The following is a 20,517-nucleotide window of genomic DNA, read 5'->3' on the forward strand; positions in this document are numbered from 1 at the left end:
ACAAAGAGAGGGGAAAAGAAACAAAAAAGCCCAAAACAAACAAACAAAAAAAAAGGACAAGAGACAGTAAATTTCACTGTGATCACACTACGGCAAAATATACCTTCTGTTCATTGCAAAAAATGCATGAAGGCCAAATTAAAATGGGAAAAAAAGTATGTTGCATGAGTTACAGTGCAACCTTATTATTCCTTCTCTTTCTATTTTCCTCCCCACCACCTTGTTCAGTTTAGAAAAAGGATTGAGTACAACACAGTCAGGTAAGTGGCCACAAAAGAGTAGCTGTCTTTGGCAAGAAGTCACCGCATTGACCCTCTCTGTCACCTTCTGCCCATTTCGCTCTGTCTCATGAAGTGGATGTTGTTGGCGCTGTCTGAGAGTTCAGGGTACTGCTCCACTGAGATCACAAAATAGCCATCGTAGCCCTGTACCCGGCCCGTGTTTAGCACTTGTTGCTTCTCCCCTTCTGTCCATGAGCGAATACCCTCCTCCCCATCCCGCAGTCTCTGCTGTTCCCGGGACCAAGCTTGGGTGACGGCGCGCTGTCGAGCCAGCTCCAGGACGCGTGCCTTCTCCTCGTCCAAGGTGGTCCCGTAGCGCGTGTTTAGACACAGTGCACCGTACTGGAGCTGGATGTCCGTGTAGCGTCTAGTCCTCCCACTCAGCACTGTGTTGATCTGGGACACTGTCACATTCACGCCATTCTCCAGGGTCCTCCGCCCACCGCTGAGGCCCAGGATGGATAGGTCGCCCTCTGATGGCCCCTGCTTAATGAAATAGTGTGTGTCCACCCCATCGATGGTGAAGTGTAAGTTCTCCAGGTAGTGGGCGTTGTTCAGGATGGCTGCAATCCTCCGCCCATCCTCGTTGGCCACGCTGATGATGTCAGTGGCCACGCGCCCATCCTTCATGGCGAACTTGACGCCCTTGCCAAAGATGGAGCCTCCAGAAGCAAAGTTCTTGTTCTTCTTGACGTGCCGGCACCCAGCGATGCTGGAGCTGTAGATTTGTTCGAAGCGCTCCAGGGTGACAAAGGCCTTCAGCTGCTTCTGCACTTCACACTGGACCCCCAAAATGGACTGAGCAGGGAGAGAAAGAAGAGAATGAAGTATTAGAAAGAGAAACCTGATGACCCAAAAGCATTATTAGGATGCTGGAGAGCCAAAGAACATACTGGAAATATGTAATGAGGAGCTTCATTATTTTTCCCCCTTTACCATATATTTTCAAAATTTTAATTCCTTTTCATGGAGAGACATATTGTCCCCTCCTAATGCTCATTGTTTCTGTAAACTGAACTATATTTAATTTCATAGATTGAAGGATGTAGAGGTAGAAAAATATTTTTTTGCCTCAGTGGTATGGGGGGTTGAGTTTGGACACATAGTTAGTTAAGTTGTGTTTCAGTGTTCTTCTGCATAAGAAACAATTTGTCTTGTGGCCATGATGCTTTACCAAATGCTTTCAGATTTTCCGTGAAGTGTGGAAGTATTTCTAAAAGTTTCTTCTATTTTAACTCCGTGTTGTAACTCCTTGTGCTGCCTTCAAAGGCCCTGCATGACCTGTATGACCCTCAGACTGACCATAACCTCTGTGTATTCCATTTCAGCCTGGCCAAAGCAGGTTGTTCAAAACTCAAGGAAGGCATTAAATCCAAAACTTATTTCCTGGAAACCCTCTACAATTTTCCAGGCTCCCAGAGTTCAGGCCAACCACACCTGATGCTCAAGTTTTAGCATACATTGAAGCAAAACTGAGAGACAACAGCCCAGATCATTTGCAGTCCAGTGCAATACAAAGTCACTTTTGCTGTTAGGATATAATGGAGCAAGCACACAGCGAGTCAGCAGCTCATCATTACTGCAAAATGTTCTGGAAATGCTCCCATCAATTCATGGCAGCACTGGCTTCTTACAGACTCCTGTTCACAAACACTTATTTGAAATTTGAAAAATTTCACACAAGCAAGATGACAAAAACTATGACAAAACTCTCCTGGCAGTGACAATGGCTCAGTTCAATAATGTAATGACACCCAGGATTAAACATAGGCTACAAAGTTTACTCCATTCCAATTATTTCGAGGAAATTAAACACCCATGAAGGATATTGCCTCAAACTGTCCATGAACTAGAGATTCACACCCTGGGTGCAAGAATACAATTCAGATGATGCAGGCATTTCAATGTGAACCACTCGCACAAGACTTGTAACATGACAAGGGAAGTGAAATAAACCCTCATTTCCAGGGATGAGTCATGAAGTATTAAAAAAAAAAAAAAAAAAAAAAAAAGGGATTCAGCATTGCAACTTACTCAGAAGTTATAAGCAGTTTTGACTGTTAAAAGAGAAAACTATAAGGGAATAGAGGAATACAATTTCAAAAACCCATTTTAGGTTGTAGAACATTAAAATTCCCAGAAATTACTTTTGTTCAAAGTGTTGAGCAGGCTGGTGTACATTCTCCTTTTCCCTTTTTGTTTGACAGCATAGCAGGTGGAGCAGGAATCAGTTTCCTATGTAAAAGGAGTTCTTTCTGGTTTTCTCCATCCTGCCTGTGGGGCATCTCACACATCCCCTAGAGAGCAATATAATTAACAGACTGATAGGGAGCCGAGTCTCTGCCAATTGCACAAGTGCTCTAATTATGCAAAAAATGGACGTAATTAATGTAGATGTCAGTGATGATGGACATGGAACAATTAGGCTTCTAGGCTCCGTGAAACACTTATTGTTATAAATAAGTGCACACTGCACAGCCTTGGTAATTAGCTACTTCCTCTTCAAAGAAGTTTAAATGGCGAGTTCTTCTCAGGTGTATCTCATAGGGGTTGACTCTAGGTGGTCCCTTAACCACTTCGTATGTCGTGTTGCCATTCCAACTTGTCTCAGTAACATTTACCAGCGATGGGAAAAGGCATCTCTCAGCACTCATACCAAATCACTGCTCACTCAAGGATGTAAATCAGGTCTTCTGTGCTACACTGCTATGTCCTGTGATCACTTATGTATCACCATCTATATATACATCACCTTGTTTACCAGCAGGTGAGTGATAAAGAGTCCCTGGAATTAATTGCACCATCTACTGATTATCACTTTGGGGAAGGGAGCTCAGGGAGGTCAGGCAGTACTGGGCATGGATGAGTAATTCCTATCAGAAATTGCCCCTGCTCCCCTTCAATTTTGTCTTCATCACCTTATTCTTGAAGAGCTGTTTTTGATTATGAGCAAATTATTAGGTAAAGATCCTCTATGAATGCCTCCAAATTAGGTTGCCCCAACAAACCAGTGGATCTGGACACCACCGTAGTATCAAAATTCACAGGCAGAGACCTACCTTCAGGTGTCTTCATCAAGAACAAGAGCACAATCAAAAAAGAGTTTTCTATTGAGGACTGGTTACTTCTGGGTTCTCCCCACCTTTTTTTCACATAGGGAAGTAGGAAATGAGATGTGCAAAGCTGTAACACTGAACATTCACCATCACTCAGAATCACAGACTGGCTTGGGCTGGAAGGAACCTTAAAGATCATCTAGTTCCAAACCTGCCACAGGCAGGGACACCTTCCACTAGATCAGGTTGCTCAAACTTAACTATTAGCTATCAACTATTTCAATAACTAAATGCATCTCTGTTACCTTGAAAACAAGCCCAGGATGACTGTGAAATGACTTTTTCAGTGCATTTCTTTGATAAAAGAGTGTATTTGGGAACAGCATTCTGTTAAAAGGAAAAGCAAACACATCCAACAGAAAAAAAACCCCAACCAACAAATTCAAGCAAACCAGAGCACAGCCAGCGTGTATGCTGTGCTGTGAATATAAAGAGGGTGGAGGCAAACAGATTATATGTATTTCAAAGAGGCAGTGTATCCCTGACTTTGAAATTACCATTTCTGTTCAATCTTAGAACTCATTTCAATGAACTGGCAAGGAAAAGAAACAGAAAATTTCCATCCAAAGCTGCAGTGCCATGTGCTATTCTCCAAAAATTGCTGCTGCTTTCAGCAACTGTAAACCAAGGCATCTATAAACCAGTTTTTCAGAAGAAAGAAGGGAATTCATCTCTATTTTATTTCAATATTTGTTGCTCTATGTGAGTGACAAATATGCTGGGTTTGTTTTTCTTCACAGTCTTTTTTAATCAGATGTCCTTAGGTGACATTTCACTTTATCTAGTAACAACCCTTTGGAGAGAAGAGAACGACCTTCATCATTTGTTCTCTGCTGCACAAAGCTCAGGAGAGCAGCACATTACTGGGATCTCTGAATAGCCTCTTGCATTTTGCCGGCACCTCTTGAGGATTTGAAATACCATCGCCAGATCCTATCATCTGTTGTTTTTAAATACCGCCTTCCAGTGTGAGACTGAAAGCTTTAATTTCCCATCAAGGATCCAAGATGTGAAATACGTGAACATGTTTCCAAGTTTCTTTCTATTCTTGTGCCATTATAGACAGATAGGTGTTTCTCTTACCACCATATGGCTTACAATGCAGAAAGCTACTTTTTCCAAAAGGTTTGGAAGTTATGATTTCTCTGATATATGATTAATTTTTAACTCCTTCCTATCTATCACAGAAAGGCTTGGTCTGTAAGGGACCTAAAAGATGATCTTCTTCTAACCCCCCCACCATGGCGCAGGATGCCCCCATTAGACCAGGCTGCCCAAAGCCCCATCCAACCTGGCCTTGAACAACCCCAGGGACGGGGTATCCACATCTTGTCTGGGCAACCTGTGCCAGTGCCTCACTGCTCCCTGGGTACAGAATTTCTTCCTAACATCTAATCTATACCTTTACTGTCTTAATTTAAAACTGTTCCCCCTTGACCTATCCCTATTTGCCAGTATAAAAAGTTGCTCTCCCTCTTTTTTATAAGCCCCCTTTTTATTTACCCTGTAGCTCTCCATTAACAAAGCCATTGTTCAGCCATCAGCCTCCTCCCTATATTCCATGTGGCCATCACCTGGAGATAAGTCTCTGTTTGGATGTGTCCACCAGCACGGCTGCACTGCAGGTTCTTGGGTTGTCTGAGAGGTGACATGTGGGGCAGCAGAGGTGAGCCATGGGCCAGCAAGGCCAGAGCCAAACAGGAGCACTAACTCAGGGGCTTAGAGGACAGGTCTCTCCTCCACCCCACCACTGTACATGACTGTAGGGGGATAGCGAGGTTGAGTTCATTAAGCAGATTTCAAGTGCAGAGAAGTAAGAGGATTTGCCTCCTCCTCTTGCTCATCACTTTACAGATTTCTCATCTATTTTCATAAAGCCTCAAGAGCCTAATGTCTTTGAGTCTTCAACTCCTTTCCCTGCATTAGATCCTTTGAAAACTGACGACTACATTTGTAAAACATAACTGGGGGCTGATGGACAGACGTGCAGACAATGTGATGGTCCAAGCCCAGGCCAAAGCACTTGCAATGTCAGGATGCCTTCCCAGAATGATGAACACTGGCAGAGTCAGTCTCAAACAGATTGTCCCTGGAAGAAGCTCTGCCAGAAAGCAAAGCCCTATAGCTCACTTTCTGGCTGAGCATCCCAGAGCAGCCCTTGCCTCCAAAATGCTGCTCCAGAGGGGATGCCAAAAACTACTTCTCCAGCAAAGCCTGTAACAGGCACTGCAGAAAACAGGACCCTTCCTGGAGACAGTGCCCATGGGATGGAGAGAATGGTAGTTATAACAGAATGCAGATAATGATACAAGTGCTGACTCCAAAACTCCCCTCCCTGGAAATAGAGTTGTTCTGGCTCCAACAATTACCTGACAGCTCAACAAGACAAAATAAGAAGAAAAAAAAAAAACCAAAAAAAAAAAAACCAAAAAAAACCCCAACAAAAAAACAGAAGAGAAATTGGATTCAGGTGCTGCAGTTCCACAATATGCCAGAGGTCACCCAGAGTCCCCCAGTGGCCAATAATACTGAACTTGTTCAACAAACAATTTAGTGACAGCCTCACAGTAGTGGGGAGGAGGAGGGGAAGTGCTGCACAATGGAGTATTGGATTTTAAATGTCACTTCAGAGCTTTAGGGGGTTAGTGCAAGGCTTATGGCATGCTGGCTTTTTTTGAGGTGGTGCATGCTCAAAGTCAGAATTATCTCTCCTGTCTTTCAGACCAGCAAGGTGAGTACCAAAAATGTTTTGGAAGGAGATGCTAGGGCCCTCTGGTTATGCATCCTGAAGAGAGATGAAGCAGCCATTTATGGGTGTTAGTTGCTTTGTTATTGTTCTCCTGTTAGTTGTACCTCTCTGATAAAAGAACAGACTCAATCTGCTGGGCCAACTTTGATCAGCAAAGCCAGTGGAGTAGCTCAAATATACTTTCGTCTATCACAAGGAGATATGTCACCCAGAGAAACTAGGGATCAGAAGACATGGAGATGAGAAAGTTGTGGTACATCATTCAGTGATCAATTCCTTGTCCAAGCTACTTTTAAATGACAAAAGATCTAGAGCTTACTATGTATGCTCTGCAATACCATTTTACAGATTGATCAGTTTTATTAACTGAAAATGTTTCCTGTGCTTCCATTTACCTTGGTTTAATTTTGTCATTTCCTATGTGAAATTTTCAAAAGTTTCTATTTTCTTCCACATGCTTCATCAATAAATACAGAGACAACCAGTAGGAAGAGGACTGAACTGTGTCTGGGAGTGTGTATTGATGCCTGGAAGGGTTGGGAGTGAACAGAACTTTATGGAAACATCAGTGTTGGATGCATGGATAGGTGTAGGAAAAAATGGATCATGTGTTCAGGTATCATATGTGAATGGATTTATTGTAGGCACATGCAAATATGTGTGTACAATATGCTGAGTGTGACAGAAAGCAAGGGAATCCTGCTCTACAGCATTTAAGAGCCACTTGCTATCACAGCACGATCCTGCAACTGTAGACTGAAACAATAATGTTCATGTTTTGTTGCTGTCATAACACAGGGGAAGAATATGAAACAGTCTGCAGTGGTTAAATTCCACTTTCAACATCTGAGTGCAAAGGGACTCATCTGGAAGCATGATAGCTGTATAAAGCCCGCTTAATGAGCAGGTCCCTGCACAGCCCTCACTGCAGCTTCTGGCTTTAAAAACCTGTGAGGGACGTGGAGATTTCCTTCTTTTCTTATTGTTCATTCAGACAGATTCACCTAAAATGGGTGGACAGAAGGGAGGGTTCTCCTTGATTTTATTTCCAGCTCATCTGCCTGTAGGAACAAGGGTTAGTCATCACGTCAAGCTGTCACTCAAGTTACTTGGCTATTCAATAAGTCAAATAATGATACTATAATACATTATAGTATTATTAAAATGTTATATAGCAATATAGTAATATTATATAGTAATATAATAGTATATATAGTAATATAATATTACTAGTATATATATAGTATATATACCAATAGTATATAGTATACTAATTGTATATATAGTAATATAATATAATAGTATATATAGTAATATAATAGCAATATATAGTAATATAAGAATGTTATATATATATTACACACTATAATACACATAATGAACTAATGATAAAATAGTAATATAATACTACCAATAGCGATAATTTCTGTGGTAGTTCTGTGAGAATTATTATCTACATCGCATAACAATACAGAGATGGTCTTCTGTGCAGTCTCTGGGTGAGCCGTTCTTGTTTGCCTACTCCTGTACAGCTTTGCCCAGGGAGACTGTGTCCCAGCAGAGAGGAGGAAAATCCTGAGACTCTCTCTCATTAGAGAAATAACTTCTATTAGCATTTTATTGTTTAATCCAAGGAAATAAGAAACAAAAAATGTTGTCTCTGAGCTCCAAACCATAACCATACAGTTACTGCACTGTAATAGCTTTCAAGCATCAACCCAGTCATGCTAGTTTTTTTAGTTCCCCCTATTAAGTGAAACTTCATATAAATTTCTCGTTGAAGCTGGTACATTTTAACTTGTCTTCAGCATGGCTGTGAGGCTGAGTACCAATGATGGACTGACACATGACTACTATCAATCTATAGTAATTTGTTTTTAACTTTGAGTGATACCTTTTGTGGTTCAAGAAATGTGACCTCCCCGTTTAAGGTGTGTGTGTACCTCAAGAATCTGCTGCAGACATCAAGATTTCAGTGAAGCCATAGGTAGAGAGTCTAGAAGGGCAGATGGAATCAGTTCCATTGCGTACTGTTATCATTTCATTAACAGAAATGTGGAGGGCGTGTCCTGATCTTCCCAAGCATGTCGGTGCCTCACTGCTCTTGTAATGTTTGAACACACAGCAACAGCAAGTGGGAGCTCAGACTAAAGAGGATTCAGACTAAACAGATGAAAGCCACCCCAGAATACAATCAGGCTATGAAATGAAAGAGAATCCTGAGAGGTAAATGACTTTCAAGGTCATACACTGATAAGCAGTAGGGCTGGGACATAATCTAGGGCTCTCAAATCCTGACCATGTGCTCTAACTTTTAACAACTTTTTCATCTTTCAGCTGAGTATGTCTCAACAGGAAGATGGGGAAATGACTGGGCTGCAAAAGCCTTTTTCTTGGCAATTTTATCACTGAATTTTGCACCAGCATCTACCAAAATGGCTTGGGAAACAAGCCCGTTTTTAAAAGCAGGACACAGTTACATGGGATTAAACCTAGTCATGTAAAATGTAGTTTAATATAATAAGAAAATTATTTCTGGAAAGACTCTCTGCAATACGAAAGAGCTTCCTATGCAAGTAGTGTGACTTCTTATTTAAGACACTTTAATCCAGAATGAATAGATTTCTAGAACAAAAAATAACCCCACTTTATAAACCAATTCTGTATCAAGATTCACTTTTTTTAACTTCTAAAAATCCTGAGTGCAAAGGCCTTCAATTTAGCCTGCAATACGTGATAATGGGGCCTCTTGTGGGAGAAAGAAAGAGTAACACACAACTTCACTGAGCAACCACCAGAAAATATCACAGGAAAATGCACTATGGCAGTAGGGAACTTAATATGTGATTATTTGGTCAGATTTCAATACTGGAATGGGGTCTGACTCGCTCTTCATCTCACAACATGCTGGTAGAGCTTTTCCAACCAACATTGCAAATGGGTAGTTTGCTGATAAGGGCATGAGATACAGTATGGAGTTACATGGATCACCTTGCTGTTGTCCCATTCTTGGGTTTTCATCTGTGTGTGGATTAGCTCATAGGATGGCTCCATTGCATCCATGTCTGGCTTGGGGTAGCCAGGGATGACATTGTGCAGCTGGAACCCAAAGGTGAGCAGCCAACTGTTGACATCTGGAAGGGAAGAGAAACATAAATAAGTTTATCTGATCTCTCAAGCAGGATTGCCCAGGAGAAGGCCCAGAGGAGGATCCCATGGTGGCTGGCATTGTAGCAGTCTGGACAAAATGATGAGCTTCTGCTTTGTGTGAAGAGCAGAAATCTTAATGGTGCTAGAATGAGCTGTGTGCCAAAATCTGGCATTTCTACCTCCAGCCAGAGTCAAATTCTGCACTTTCCCAGCTCTGAAACAGAAACATTGGCAGTGAGCAAATGGCCCAAATCAAAGCCAACTTCATGTCTGCCCTTCATCAGCAGGAACCAAGCACTGTTTGAAGGTGTGCAGAAGTACAGCAACAGCAACACTCTTGGAGCTTGAGATGCTCCAGCCAATTGGGAAGTGTTATCCAGTCCTACAGTCAGCTCAGAACACCTCCGCCCCAATACTTCTCTCCCTGAGGACTCTCAAAGGGCCTGCAGGCTGAAGACTAAATTTTGAGCTATGTGCCAGAATACCAGGACATCCAGGATGGACAGCTCAGGCATTTAGCTGGTGCTCACAGAAGAGGCTCTGGACATATCCACTGCTTTTTCCATGGATTTCCACCTCAGTCTAGAGTTTCCTGGCATCTTTCATAAGCAGCTGTAGTTTGAGTATTAAACCAGTGTAAAGTCACATCATCTTTTGCAATGATATTTATAATTAGACTTCATACTACCTGCAAGGTATATTATAGTGAAAATAAGTGTACAGACATGAGAGATATTTTGCTTGGTAATTTTTAGAAACACGTTAAAAAAAGTCCATGGATGGTGAGAAAACTGGTGGCTACCAGTGATAAATTATTGTCTTATACAGAAGAGGGACCACTGGCACTAAAGGGAACGTGATGGAAAACCAGCCATTTGGGACATTATTCCTGCATTTACTTGCCAGTAGATTACAAAGTCTTCCTTGATTTTTGATTGCACAGCTATTAGCAATAGCAGGTGAAAGTTAATCTGCTGGAGGAAAAAATTATGAGGTTGGCTAACTCCTATATCTGCTTGGGATTAGCATCACTTCCCCCCTTAACTTCAGAGCATTTGATGAGCACACCTTGTTTGCCTTCACTTAGCTCCAGAGGGCACACCTGCTACAGTCCCTGAGCAATATAGTGTGCATTTGGCACACAATAGCAATTGCAAGGTAAAAGAAGGTATGAAGGTGAAGTTTAACTAATATTAGCTCCCAAGGATCTTAAGTGTCTGGATGTAACTGGAATTTTGTTGGTGATTGCTCTGCTTCAAGCTGGAACTGCAAAGGCTTGACTTGTATTTTGCTAAACTCAGTAAGTGTTGTTGAGACAATCTGAAGATAGAAAAAAAAATAAATAATGAAATATGCATCTTTGAATATTTTGTTTCTCTATTCCCATGAGCCTAAATTAATGTTCTGAAGAGCTGGTTGGAAAAGAAATTATGGATGCAAGTGGCAAGTAACGCCGTTCCAGATGACTGGAGAATCAGGAGCCAAACAAACACACTATCTGTTGCTTGTTTTCCTACAGGCCAAAATGTTGCGATTGGGCAGATGTCCAAAAAGCTCTTGCGACAATCCATGTGGAAAAGGGAGGATTTCTGTAATAAAAACACTTCTGTTCACTCAATGTACAGATTGTTTTTGGAGTGTCTTTGAAACAGAGAGGTTGGGGGGGTATGAGAGAAATGAAAAGGCTCATTTGATTATTTTGTTGCCTAGTGCTAAGCCAGCCTGCTTCCAAATCCTTCTTATCTCAAATGAAGAACTTTGATGTACATATTGTGGACCAGGTGGTCAGGAGAACAAAGTAAAACAGTGAAGGTCAGCATTGGTGCAGGAATCACGTCCCAAGCACTTCAAAAATGCTAGAAAGAATACAGAGGATGAATGCTGAACTGTTGAAAAATATGTAACATGTCTGGAAATATCCAATAAAAGGGTTTTTTTTATACTTCTCAGAAAACTGACTTCCAAAACATTTGCAAACAGGAGTTTTTTCTTTTTGGAGAGAGGTGTTGGAATACCCAGAATGAAAAACCACCAAAACAAACAACCTGAAGCCATGGGAGGAAGGTGTGGAGCTGAGAAAACAGAGGGGAAAATACTAATTTGCCAGGAGGCAGTGACAACTTTTTTGACAGAAAAGTACATTTCACATCACAGAGGTTTTTTTCAGCTACAGTAACCCTGCCAACACATTTCACAGTAAATTCATTTGAGGGCAAAGAAAAGGAGTGCTTAATGCAGACACATGTAATGGAAATGTCAGTTCAATCCATCAGGATTGCTGAAGCTGGCAGCAAAGCTCTGTGCCATGAAGTGTACAATCACTAAAATATTAATGTTTAACTATGGGCCTCTCAAAACATAAATACCTGCTTCTCCTGCTCTTCCCTCCACATACCTTCAACTTCCTTAAGCTCAGAGACCTCATCATTGTGGGCCAAAGCACCCGCTGGTCACCCATGTCCTGGGCACTGAGCTCCCCTAGGGACAAACAGGTCCCAGTGTGGGAATGGAGGGACAGAGAGCAGTTCCCTGTCTCCAGATCTGGGCAGATTTGGTTGTGATGACAAGGACAGTCTTATCATGGGTCCTATACACGAGGTGCCTGAAAGCCTGAGCAAAAAGAAGTGCTGGGGCAGCAGCCTTGTGTCACAGCACTCATCCCATAGCATGGCCTGCTTCTTCCATGCACTGGGGAAGGAGAAACTTGAAAAATGCATTTGGGCTCTGTATTCTTAAAAAACTAAAAACAGAACTTACAAGACCATGGAAAAATTATTTGTTAAATATAAAATATTGGTGTATCAGGTTTTGACATCTCGATTTTATTGTCACAGCTATGTGGAAGCTGTGCACCTGTTCTAACACAGGGCTAGAAAAAATATTTAGTCCTGTCTTAACTTGAGCAGGAAAACAAAAATCTGTTAAGATGCTACAAAGCAACAGTTCAAAAACTAGATCTGTTCAAACCAAAAAATTCCAATTAACTTCTGAATTAAACTCCATGTTGGTTTTGACTCCTTATTTTTCTTTTCCAGTTTTCAATCATTAGTTTACACTTAACTTGAAAAGGCTGAAATCCAAAATGCATTTTTCTTTAAGGACATTCTGGAATTTGTCATTGAGACAATTTTGAGAGCTGTTTACGCTTCTGTTGAGAAATCTCTCGGTCTCAACCCTCCCCCATAAACAAATTCAGTTTTGACCAATAAGCATTTTCTGATAGGAAAAGTTATCTTGAGGTATTCCCTCCCAGCCCTTATCATCAGAGTGTGAGCAACATGATCTTAGCCTGCATCTTTTGACATATTTTACTTCCCTTGTGGCATCATCTTCTCAGCTCTGGAGAAAACAATTTTTCATGAAAAAACCCCCATGATCTAATCCTTATGATTATTGCAGAAGAACCTGAAAGCACAAATCCTAATGCCTAGAAAAACAAGCAGGATAGAAACCCCAAGATTTTTACTTTGTAACATTTATTTGCTATTTATCAGATCTTGTAACTTAGGGGAATGGAATTATTGTTGAATATGGGAAGGTTGTTATTAGATGCAGCAGGAGCATTTAAAAATTAATTCTATCACCTTAAGAAGTATGCACATTTGATATGTGATTGTGGCACTTGGCTTTTCAATGGGAAGTATCTAGAAAAGAGTCTCACCAAAAAGTCTTCTCAAACTTCTCAAACTCTTCTCATTGCTACCACTGTTGCACACAGTATGAAACTAAGTTTGAGACTAGAGAAAGGGGATAAAACAAAGCTGGCTGAAGATAAACCTGGTAGAGGGACAATTTGCTAGTGAGGTCCTTCAGGCTGCTATCTCAGTACAGGCAGGGGATGGCAGCAAACATGCAAGCGTGATCAGATGGCCAAAAAGGCCAGTGCCATCCAGGGCAGTATCAGCAATAGGGTGGCCAGCATGACCAAGGCAGTGATTGTCCCCCTGTACTGGGCACTGGTGAGGCCCCACCTTGAATTCTGTTCAGTTCTGCTTATGCAAGAAGGAAATTGAGGTGCTGGAGTGTGTCCAGAGAAGGACAATGGAGCCGGGGAAGGGTCTGGAGCACAAGTCTGGTGAGGAGCAGCTGAGGGAGCTGGGGGTGCTCAGCCTGGAGAAAAGAGGGCTCAGGGAGGACCTTCTCACTCTCTACAACTGCCTGAAACAAGGTTGCAGTATATGGTGGGGGCTGGTCTGTTTTCCCAGGTAACCAGCAATAGAACAAGAGGAAAAACCTCAAGTTGCACCAGGGCAGGTTTAGATTGGATTTTAGGAAAAAATTCTTCACAAAATGGACTGTCAAGCACTGGGAGAGGCTGCCCAAGGCAGTGTTGGAGACACCATCCCAGCAGGGATTTAAGAGACATGTAGTTGAAGCACTTAGGAACACTGTTTAGTGGTGGATGTGGTAGTGCTAGGTTAACAGTTGGACTTTATAATCTTAAAGGTATTTTCCAAACTAAATGATTCTGTGTATATAGGAAGGCTATTTAACATACAAAAGGATTTTCTGTAAAAATACCCCAGAGCTCATATTACAGCAATTTTACAAAGTTTCAGGGGAAGCAGTTCAGAGATTGTGTCAAGCTTTGGGGTAGGTGTACCCCAAAATCTGTCCTCTAAGTCTAAAGCACCTTATTTTCTTGACTTTTTGTAGACACTGTTGATTTTGCGAGGCTGATTAACTTTGAACTACATAGCTAGTAGTGTAGTAGTCATGTAGACACTCTGAAATGGCTGACTGTAACAAAAGGTTTGAATCGCTTTGCTATTCTGCTAAAACAAATCTGTATGCCCCTCTACAAAGAGGAAGGTTATCGGGACATTAATTGGTAGTTAAACTTCAGATATCTGAGGGGACAAAAATCTGTAAGCAAAATAAAAAGAACAAACACCTAAGAAGAGAAAGGAAACAGGTTTGGGAATTACAATCTCCATCTATACTAATGAATTAAACATGCCCTGTACATGGGGGTCCAACTGGCAATCTAAAACTTATATCCATTAATTAAAGAATGGAAAACCTCATGGTGATCAGGACACTGAGAGAGGAATTACCTATTGTACTGGTTTTGATGAGGATAAGTTTATTTACAGTAGCTGGTACAGGGCTGCATGTTGGATTTTTTAGGAAAGTATTGGTAACACAGGGATGGTCTTGCTACTGCTGAGCAGTGCTCACACAGAGCCAAGGCCTTTTCTGCTCCTCACCCCATCCCATCAGCGAGGGGGCAGGGGGTGCACAAGGAGTTGGGAGGGGACATAGCCAGACAGCTGACCCTGACTGACCCAAAGGATATCACAGACCATATGGTGTCATATAAATTTGGGGAGGAAGAAGAAAGGAGAAGACATTTGGAGTGATGGTGTTTGTCTTCCCAAGCCACTGTTTTGTGGGATGGAGCCCTGCTGTCCTGGGGATGGCTGCCTGCTGATGGGAAGTAGAGAATAAATTCCTGGCTTTGCTTTTCTTGTATAAGCAGCTTTTGCTTTTCCTATTAAACTGTCTTTATCTCAATCTCTGTCTATGGGTTTTCTCACTTTTTCAGTTCCCCATCCCACCTAGGAAGAGTGACTGAGCAGCTGTGGTGTGGGGCTTAGTTCTATCTGGCATTAGACCATGACACCTATTTGCTGATGGCAAGCTTGTGAAAATGTTTATTAATTTAAATATCTTACCTGTCATGTAACATTTGATATCCTGAGAATTGCTAATGGGGTTGTTGTTTTTGAACATATACAGGTTGAAAGGCATTATGTTATTGCTACTCAGATGCTTCCACATATCATGGTCCGGACTTGTCCAGCGACCCGCTAGCACATCGTAGTCTCTCCGCCCCATGTGGATAAGCTTCGTGAGGGGGTCATACAGTCCTCCATGGTAGCCGATGATGATCTGGAAGTTGGGATTAGTGTCCATATAGATCTCCCCATATGCTGTGTACAGTATCTGCTTGATCATTAAGCCAGTCCCACTGAAGACAGCCAAAGGAGTGCCAATGTTATCACAGGCTATATAGAATTCATCACCGCTGCTGAGCTCCATTGCAAAGAGGTGGCCTTGGAGGTCATAGTACAGGGAGGTGATCTCAGAGCTCGAGTGGTTGTACAAGTGGGTGACCTTGGTTGGGTTGGTCAGATCAGCGTAGAAGAACTGCAAGTGATGGCCATGGCTGGTTTTGCTGGAGACTCTCCTTCCTAGGCCATCATAGCGGTACTTCACACTCCACCCACTCACTTTATTGTAGGCTTTGATGAGCAGGCCAGCTGAATTGTACTCAAAAATATCATTGCCCCTTTGCTTCAGGAAGCCATCTTCATCCATTTTGTACTGCACATCCCCCAGTCTAGTAATCCGATCCCTGAGGTCATACCTGAGTGGTGTAAGGCGGGCACTATTCCCTGGACTCAACAGATGGAGGTTTCCATTTAGGTCATAGCTGTAACGCCAGAGAGGTTTGTCATTGATAGACACGGTCTGCAACTGGCCATCAGCATCATATTCATATGAGTAACGAGTTGTGTTTGCGTAAGGGCCAACCTTCAGCTCTTTCTTAACCACTCTCCCCATGTTGTCATACTGCACAGTCATCCAGTACATGAGAGACCGGAATATCTCATACTGGACCTCCTTCATCCTGCCATAGGCATCAAAATGTTTAGTGTGGGTCATGACAGCAGTGGTAATAATCTGGTTGATATCGTAGTAAATGACCCCAAATTTACCAAATTGCTCAGTTTTGCCTGACACGTCATCGTACCTGTAGAGATCAATAGGCAAAGGTGTCTCGTTGATGACTGCTTGCATGCTGGTCACCCGGAAGCTGTTGTCATAGTTGTAGTCAAAGCGTGCATTCACCATGCCCTCCTCAGTGAAGCGGAAAATCTGTCGGTCAATGAGGGGCCCTATCTGTCTGTACCTGATTGTGCAGGTGAACCCTTCATTCTGCAAGTTTATGGTCTTCAGCATGCCTGCAGTTTCGTCATATGTGAAACTGATCTTTGTGGTATCATAGAGCATCTCGGCTAACTTGGACAGCTTCCCATACTTGTAGATGACACGTCTCCCTGTGCCCAAGTACAAAGTGTGGAGGAGCTGCTCATCCTCTGTGAAGTCCTGAATTACTGAGGCATTGCCTTCTGGTGGCCGGTAGATGTTCCTGTAGTAACCAATGGAACGAATGGTTTCCAAAGTCTGACGGGCAACGTTGGGCATGGTCACCGAGGACAACCGGTCATTCTTGTCAAACTCAAAGATGTACTGTCTCTGGCTGTGAAGGAGCAGCACCATGGACTGGATGGGAAGAAGAAAAGTATAGATTATATCCCTGTTTTTCCAGCAAAATTATACTCTCACAAAACCTGTAAGATTCGTCAATCCAAAGAGCAGGGTGAGTAGGACAAATCTCTGCACCCATAGAATTCAACAGTGAAAGGTAGGGAGCTGTGCATGGCGCATCAAGTATCCTCAAACAGGACTGGGTCAGTGGAAGAAGCAGTTAATGCAGTGAGAAAGGTCCAAGTTCAGAATGCTCAGTTTTTCAAATCACTACAAATCACTACTATAGCTGTCTTACAATTTCCCTGTGCCAATAGCCTTTGAAAACTAACTAAACAAAACTGGTAGAGCTACTTAAACAATGCTTGAAAAAGTATCCTCCAACACCTTCCAATGATGAATTAATTCATTAATTCATTCAACCCATCTTCTATTATCCTCTTCCTCCAAACTTCTGCCTGCATACTTATTTGTTCTGGGTTTTTTTTTTTTTTTTTTTTATATAACAAACAATCCACATAGATTATATAATACAAGGAATAAGTCAATACTTTTTCCTTTTTAAAAGATATGGCACACTACAGTTTCCTCAAACTGCTTTAGGGATAGGTGCTATTCAAAAACCAGGAATAAAAATTTCCAGTCCCAGGTATATAATACATGGATCAGTGGGTAACTGGGCAGTGTAATGTTGAATGGTAATACCTAGAAAATATAAGTTTCATGCTAACCTACAGAGTGAATGCCCCAGGAAACACTGCAAAGTGTGCTGCAAGTGTGGCTGAATTAATGCCTCACTTATTAATTACATGTATTTTTGTAAGTAGCAATGGGCCACTTGAAGAAGGTGGGATGTCACACTCTGTAGGTTGTTTTCACATGGAAAATCCTACTGGAAATTCCTACTGTTCACTCTGCTGACTTTATCTGAGCATATTTTATATTGCAGTCAACTCAATAAAGCAAGATTGTGCTTAAAAAATCACATGTCAAAACTTCACAGTTCACATGCTCTCAGCACGACTACGAAAAAAACATCTCAGACAATTTTCAACTGCTATGTGGTGGTCTAGCATAAAAGCCACTTTGTGCACCTCAGTGGGACAGAAGAAGAGGACTGGACCATAAGGACCAGCAATTAGCTGAGGTGAAGGAGTGCAGCTGTACTGATGTCAAAGGAGAAAACCCATGTGTGTCAAATGCACTATCTCTGAGTTGTATGACTATTCTTACCTTCTCCAAGTAGGTGTAGCTCCATGATTTACCATCAGCAAAGATTCTGGATGTAATTCTGCCAGACTGATCGTACTCCATCCTTTCTGACATCGTGCCCCTCTGAATCCCTGCGATGTGTCCTCCTGGGGAATAGGTGACATTGACCCCATTCAGTCTGCTGCTGGGTGACCAGAGACTGGGCCTCCCTGCCTGGTCGTAGAGGATGCGGAGCGTGAACTTGCGGTGGTCATCATAGATTTTCTCAGTCCTTGTCACACGATCAAAGTCAAGGGACAGCAGGTTTCTGTTGTGAACCTACAGGAAAAAGGGAGAATTAGGAAGCTGGAAATAGTGTAAGTTAGAAAGAGTAGCCTTGTTTCACCAAATACCTCTTTACAGCACACTGGAGAGTATCCAGCTGTTCATTGCTGCTGGATAAGACACAATTTTTAAAAGCAAAGAGTTGTCCTAACATTGCTTTTATTGACTTCAGTGAGGAGAGAGGCAAAAGTATGGTACTTTTGACACACCACAGTGAAGGAATATTGCTCATATCCCAAAGCTAGATTTAGGACTGCTACAGCAGATGTGACCTACAGAGCACAGAATGACAAGTTATTGCAAGGAATATTTCCAAGATATTCTACTTATCAAACCTAGAATATTCAGATCAAGTTAAAAACACTGCCCTATCCTGCTCTGGGTAACACTGACACTCCTGAAGTGCTCAAAAACATGCAAATGTAGCACTTGAGGACATGGTTTGGTGGTGAATATGATGGTGGTCCTTATTTTAGTTGGACTTGTAGGACTTTGCATGGTTGGACTTGCAAGGGAAAGCATGGGGTTAAATCAACAAAGAGGTTCCTCAGCCCTGGAAGAACAGGAGAGGGAAAGGCTGAATCACTGCAGTGCCTTTGTCTTGCATGGGCAGACATCTATGCTGAAGCCTAGAGAACGGGGACACCAGAAAGCCAGAATTCAGAAGAAAGCAACACAGGAGCTGGGAAGAGAAGGAATTGCTGCTATGATGTAAGTGTGAGGATGATGTAAGAGGCAAGTGCAACAACAATTTTCTATTATGAATAACAAGGATAAAAGGTACATATGACTTCAGGGAAGAAACTTTGTGGAAAGGCAGACAATGCTCTAATTAAATATGTGTGATATGGAGTGTAAATGTACAATGTGAGAGAAGAAATCAGCCATTATAACAGGGAAGCTGGAAAATAATTAAAAAGGTATTGAAACTCTTAAATACAGATGCACATGCGTAACTAAGAGGAATTTGCTATCTCCTAGGTGCTTGCTGCTATAGAGAGAGAAACACAAGAGGCAATTCCTTGCATAAAAAGAAAAGCAAAGCAGGAAGTAAAGGCATCTCTGCCTCCCATATATTCACAGAGAGGCTCCATCCTGGCAGCTGCAGCTTCTGCTCCAGGTCTTTGCCAAGAAAGCTGGGAAGAGCTCTTCTAGGGCTGGAACAGTAATCTAGGCTGAACGAGGTCTTCCAGAGAAGTATGTTAGCAGCAGTACCATTCACTGGGCTGGAAGGACCAAACAGCAGGTCCCTGGATAGCTCTTTAAGCTCAGTCCAAATGTCTGTATCCTCTGACTGGTGCCATAAATTGTTCCACCATCCCTATGCTCTGGCAAGCAATGTCTGTGCAACTAGTTGGAACCAATCTCCCTTTTCCTGTATTTTATTTTTTAATGATTTGTTTTCTTCTGCCCTCTTGATGTACTGTCTCTTTTATCTGAGAAGTGCTGCAGTGCAAACAGTAACCCCTCAAGGTGATGAGCAAAGTGAATCCTACCCTGCCAGTAGCCTCTGAAGACGGTCTAAATCTTTTACATAGTTGTTCAAGGGCATGCCTTGTACAGAAGTGAATTTTCTGCAGAAGAACTGACAGGGCTGCAGGCTGCAGTCCAATAACTGTGTTTTATGGTGAGCAGCTAAATAAGGTGCCATCCTCCATCCCAGACCTTATTCTGGAGTGGAGTCTGAAAACCTCCTGCAAAAGGGTTTTGCCCCTCAGAGTGTTTGACAAGGCTTGTGATCAGCATAGGATCAAGACAAGGTAAATTTAAATCCACAGTTCACAGTGGATTTGACATCCCTTTAGAATGTGTGAGAGACTAAATTTAACCCCTAACTCATATTCCACAGTACTTCATTCAATCTCTTAGCTTCCTCTGCAGAAAAAGGAGCATAAACACACCACCATCTCTGATTTCTCCAATGCTTTCTTTGGCACTCCTTTAGCTTAAATGATAATCAAACAACATGCATTGATCTCCCTGGGAACACAAGAGTACAAAAAGGAAGAGGACTCTCATGAAAACAGCCTGGCAACCTTCAGCAGAGGAGGGCACAAAATACTCCTGCAATGAGGACTTCAGGAGCCAACATCATCCATGTGATGAACGGCTGCCTAGAAAGGAACTTCTCCAGCAGACTGCTAAAACTGTTGGAGTGGCCATAGCCAGACCTCAATGTCTTGCAGAAATTGTGGAGATTATCCTGGACCATCTTTATTAGTCAGCATACCAGGAATGGTTAGCACCATATCCCCCTCTGGTCATGTTGGCTCTGGGGATTTCTGGGATACTAGGTCTTGATGCCACCATTAACCCACTGCCAGGGTCTTGGGAAAAAACAAAGTGACTTATGACAGGAGTTACCATGGTTAAATAAATAAAAGGACTGAGCCAGCAGCCCTGTCTC

At 42.3% G+C, this 20,517-nt stretch overlaps 1 protein-coding gene and 1 long non-coding RNA gene across 3 annotated transcripts in view; one reads left to right on the top strand and one right to left on the bottom strand.

The window, feature by feature from the left end:
* Positions 1–261: 261 nt before the first annotated feature.
* The window catches only part of TENM4 (teneurin transmembrane protein 4), a 342,135-nt gene continuing 321,879 nt past the window's right edge, over positions 262–20,517 (bottom strand). The window contains exons 24-27 of the mRNA XM_053969741.1: positions 17,808–18,104; positions 14,975–16,589; positions 9,138–9,280; positions 262–1,079 (exon numbers count right to left, since the gene is read on the bottom strand). Coding sequence (XP_053825716.1) covers positions 321–1,079; positions 9,138–9,280; positions 14,975–16,589; positions 17,808–18,104 — 2,814 coding nt within the window. The 3' untranslated portion in view covers positions 262–320. The remainder of the gene's footprint in view (positions 1,080–9,137; positions 9,281–14,974; positions 16,590–17,807; positions 18,105–20,517) is intronic.
* Positions 15,452–20,488, top strand: LOC128803105 (uncharacterized). Of its 2 annotated transcripts, none has more exons than XR_008435640.1 (5): positions 15,452–15,509; positions 18,724–18,821; positions 19,092–19,307; positions 19,555–19,737; positions 20,056–20,488. It is a non-coding gene; the product is annotated as an uncharacterized LOC128803105 (long non-coding RNA). The 2 variants fall into 2 exon arrangements; XR_008435639.1 differs by lacking the exon at positions 15,452–15,509 and adding an exon at positions 16,586–16,686.

This window comes from Vidua macroura, chromosome 2, assembly GCF_024509145.1.
Source record: "Vidua macroura isolate BioBank_ID:100142 chromosome 2, ASM2450914v1, whole genome shotgun sequence".
Lineage (NCBI taxonomy): Eukaryota > Metazoa > Chordata > Aves > Passeriformes > Viduidae > Vidua > Vidua macroura.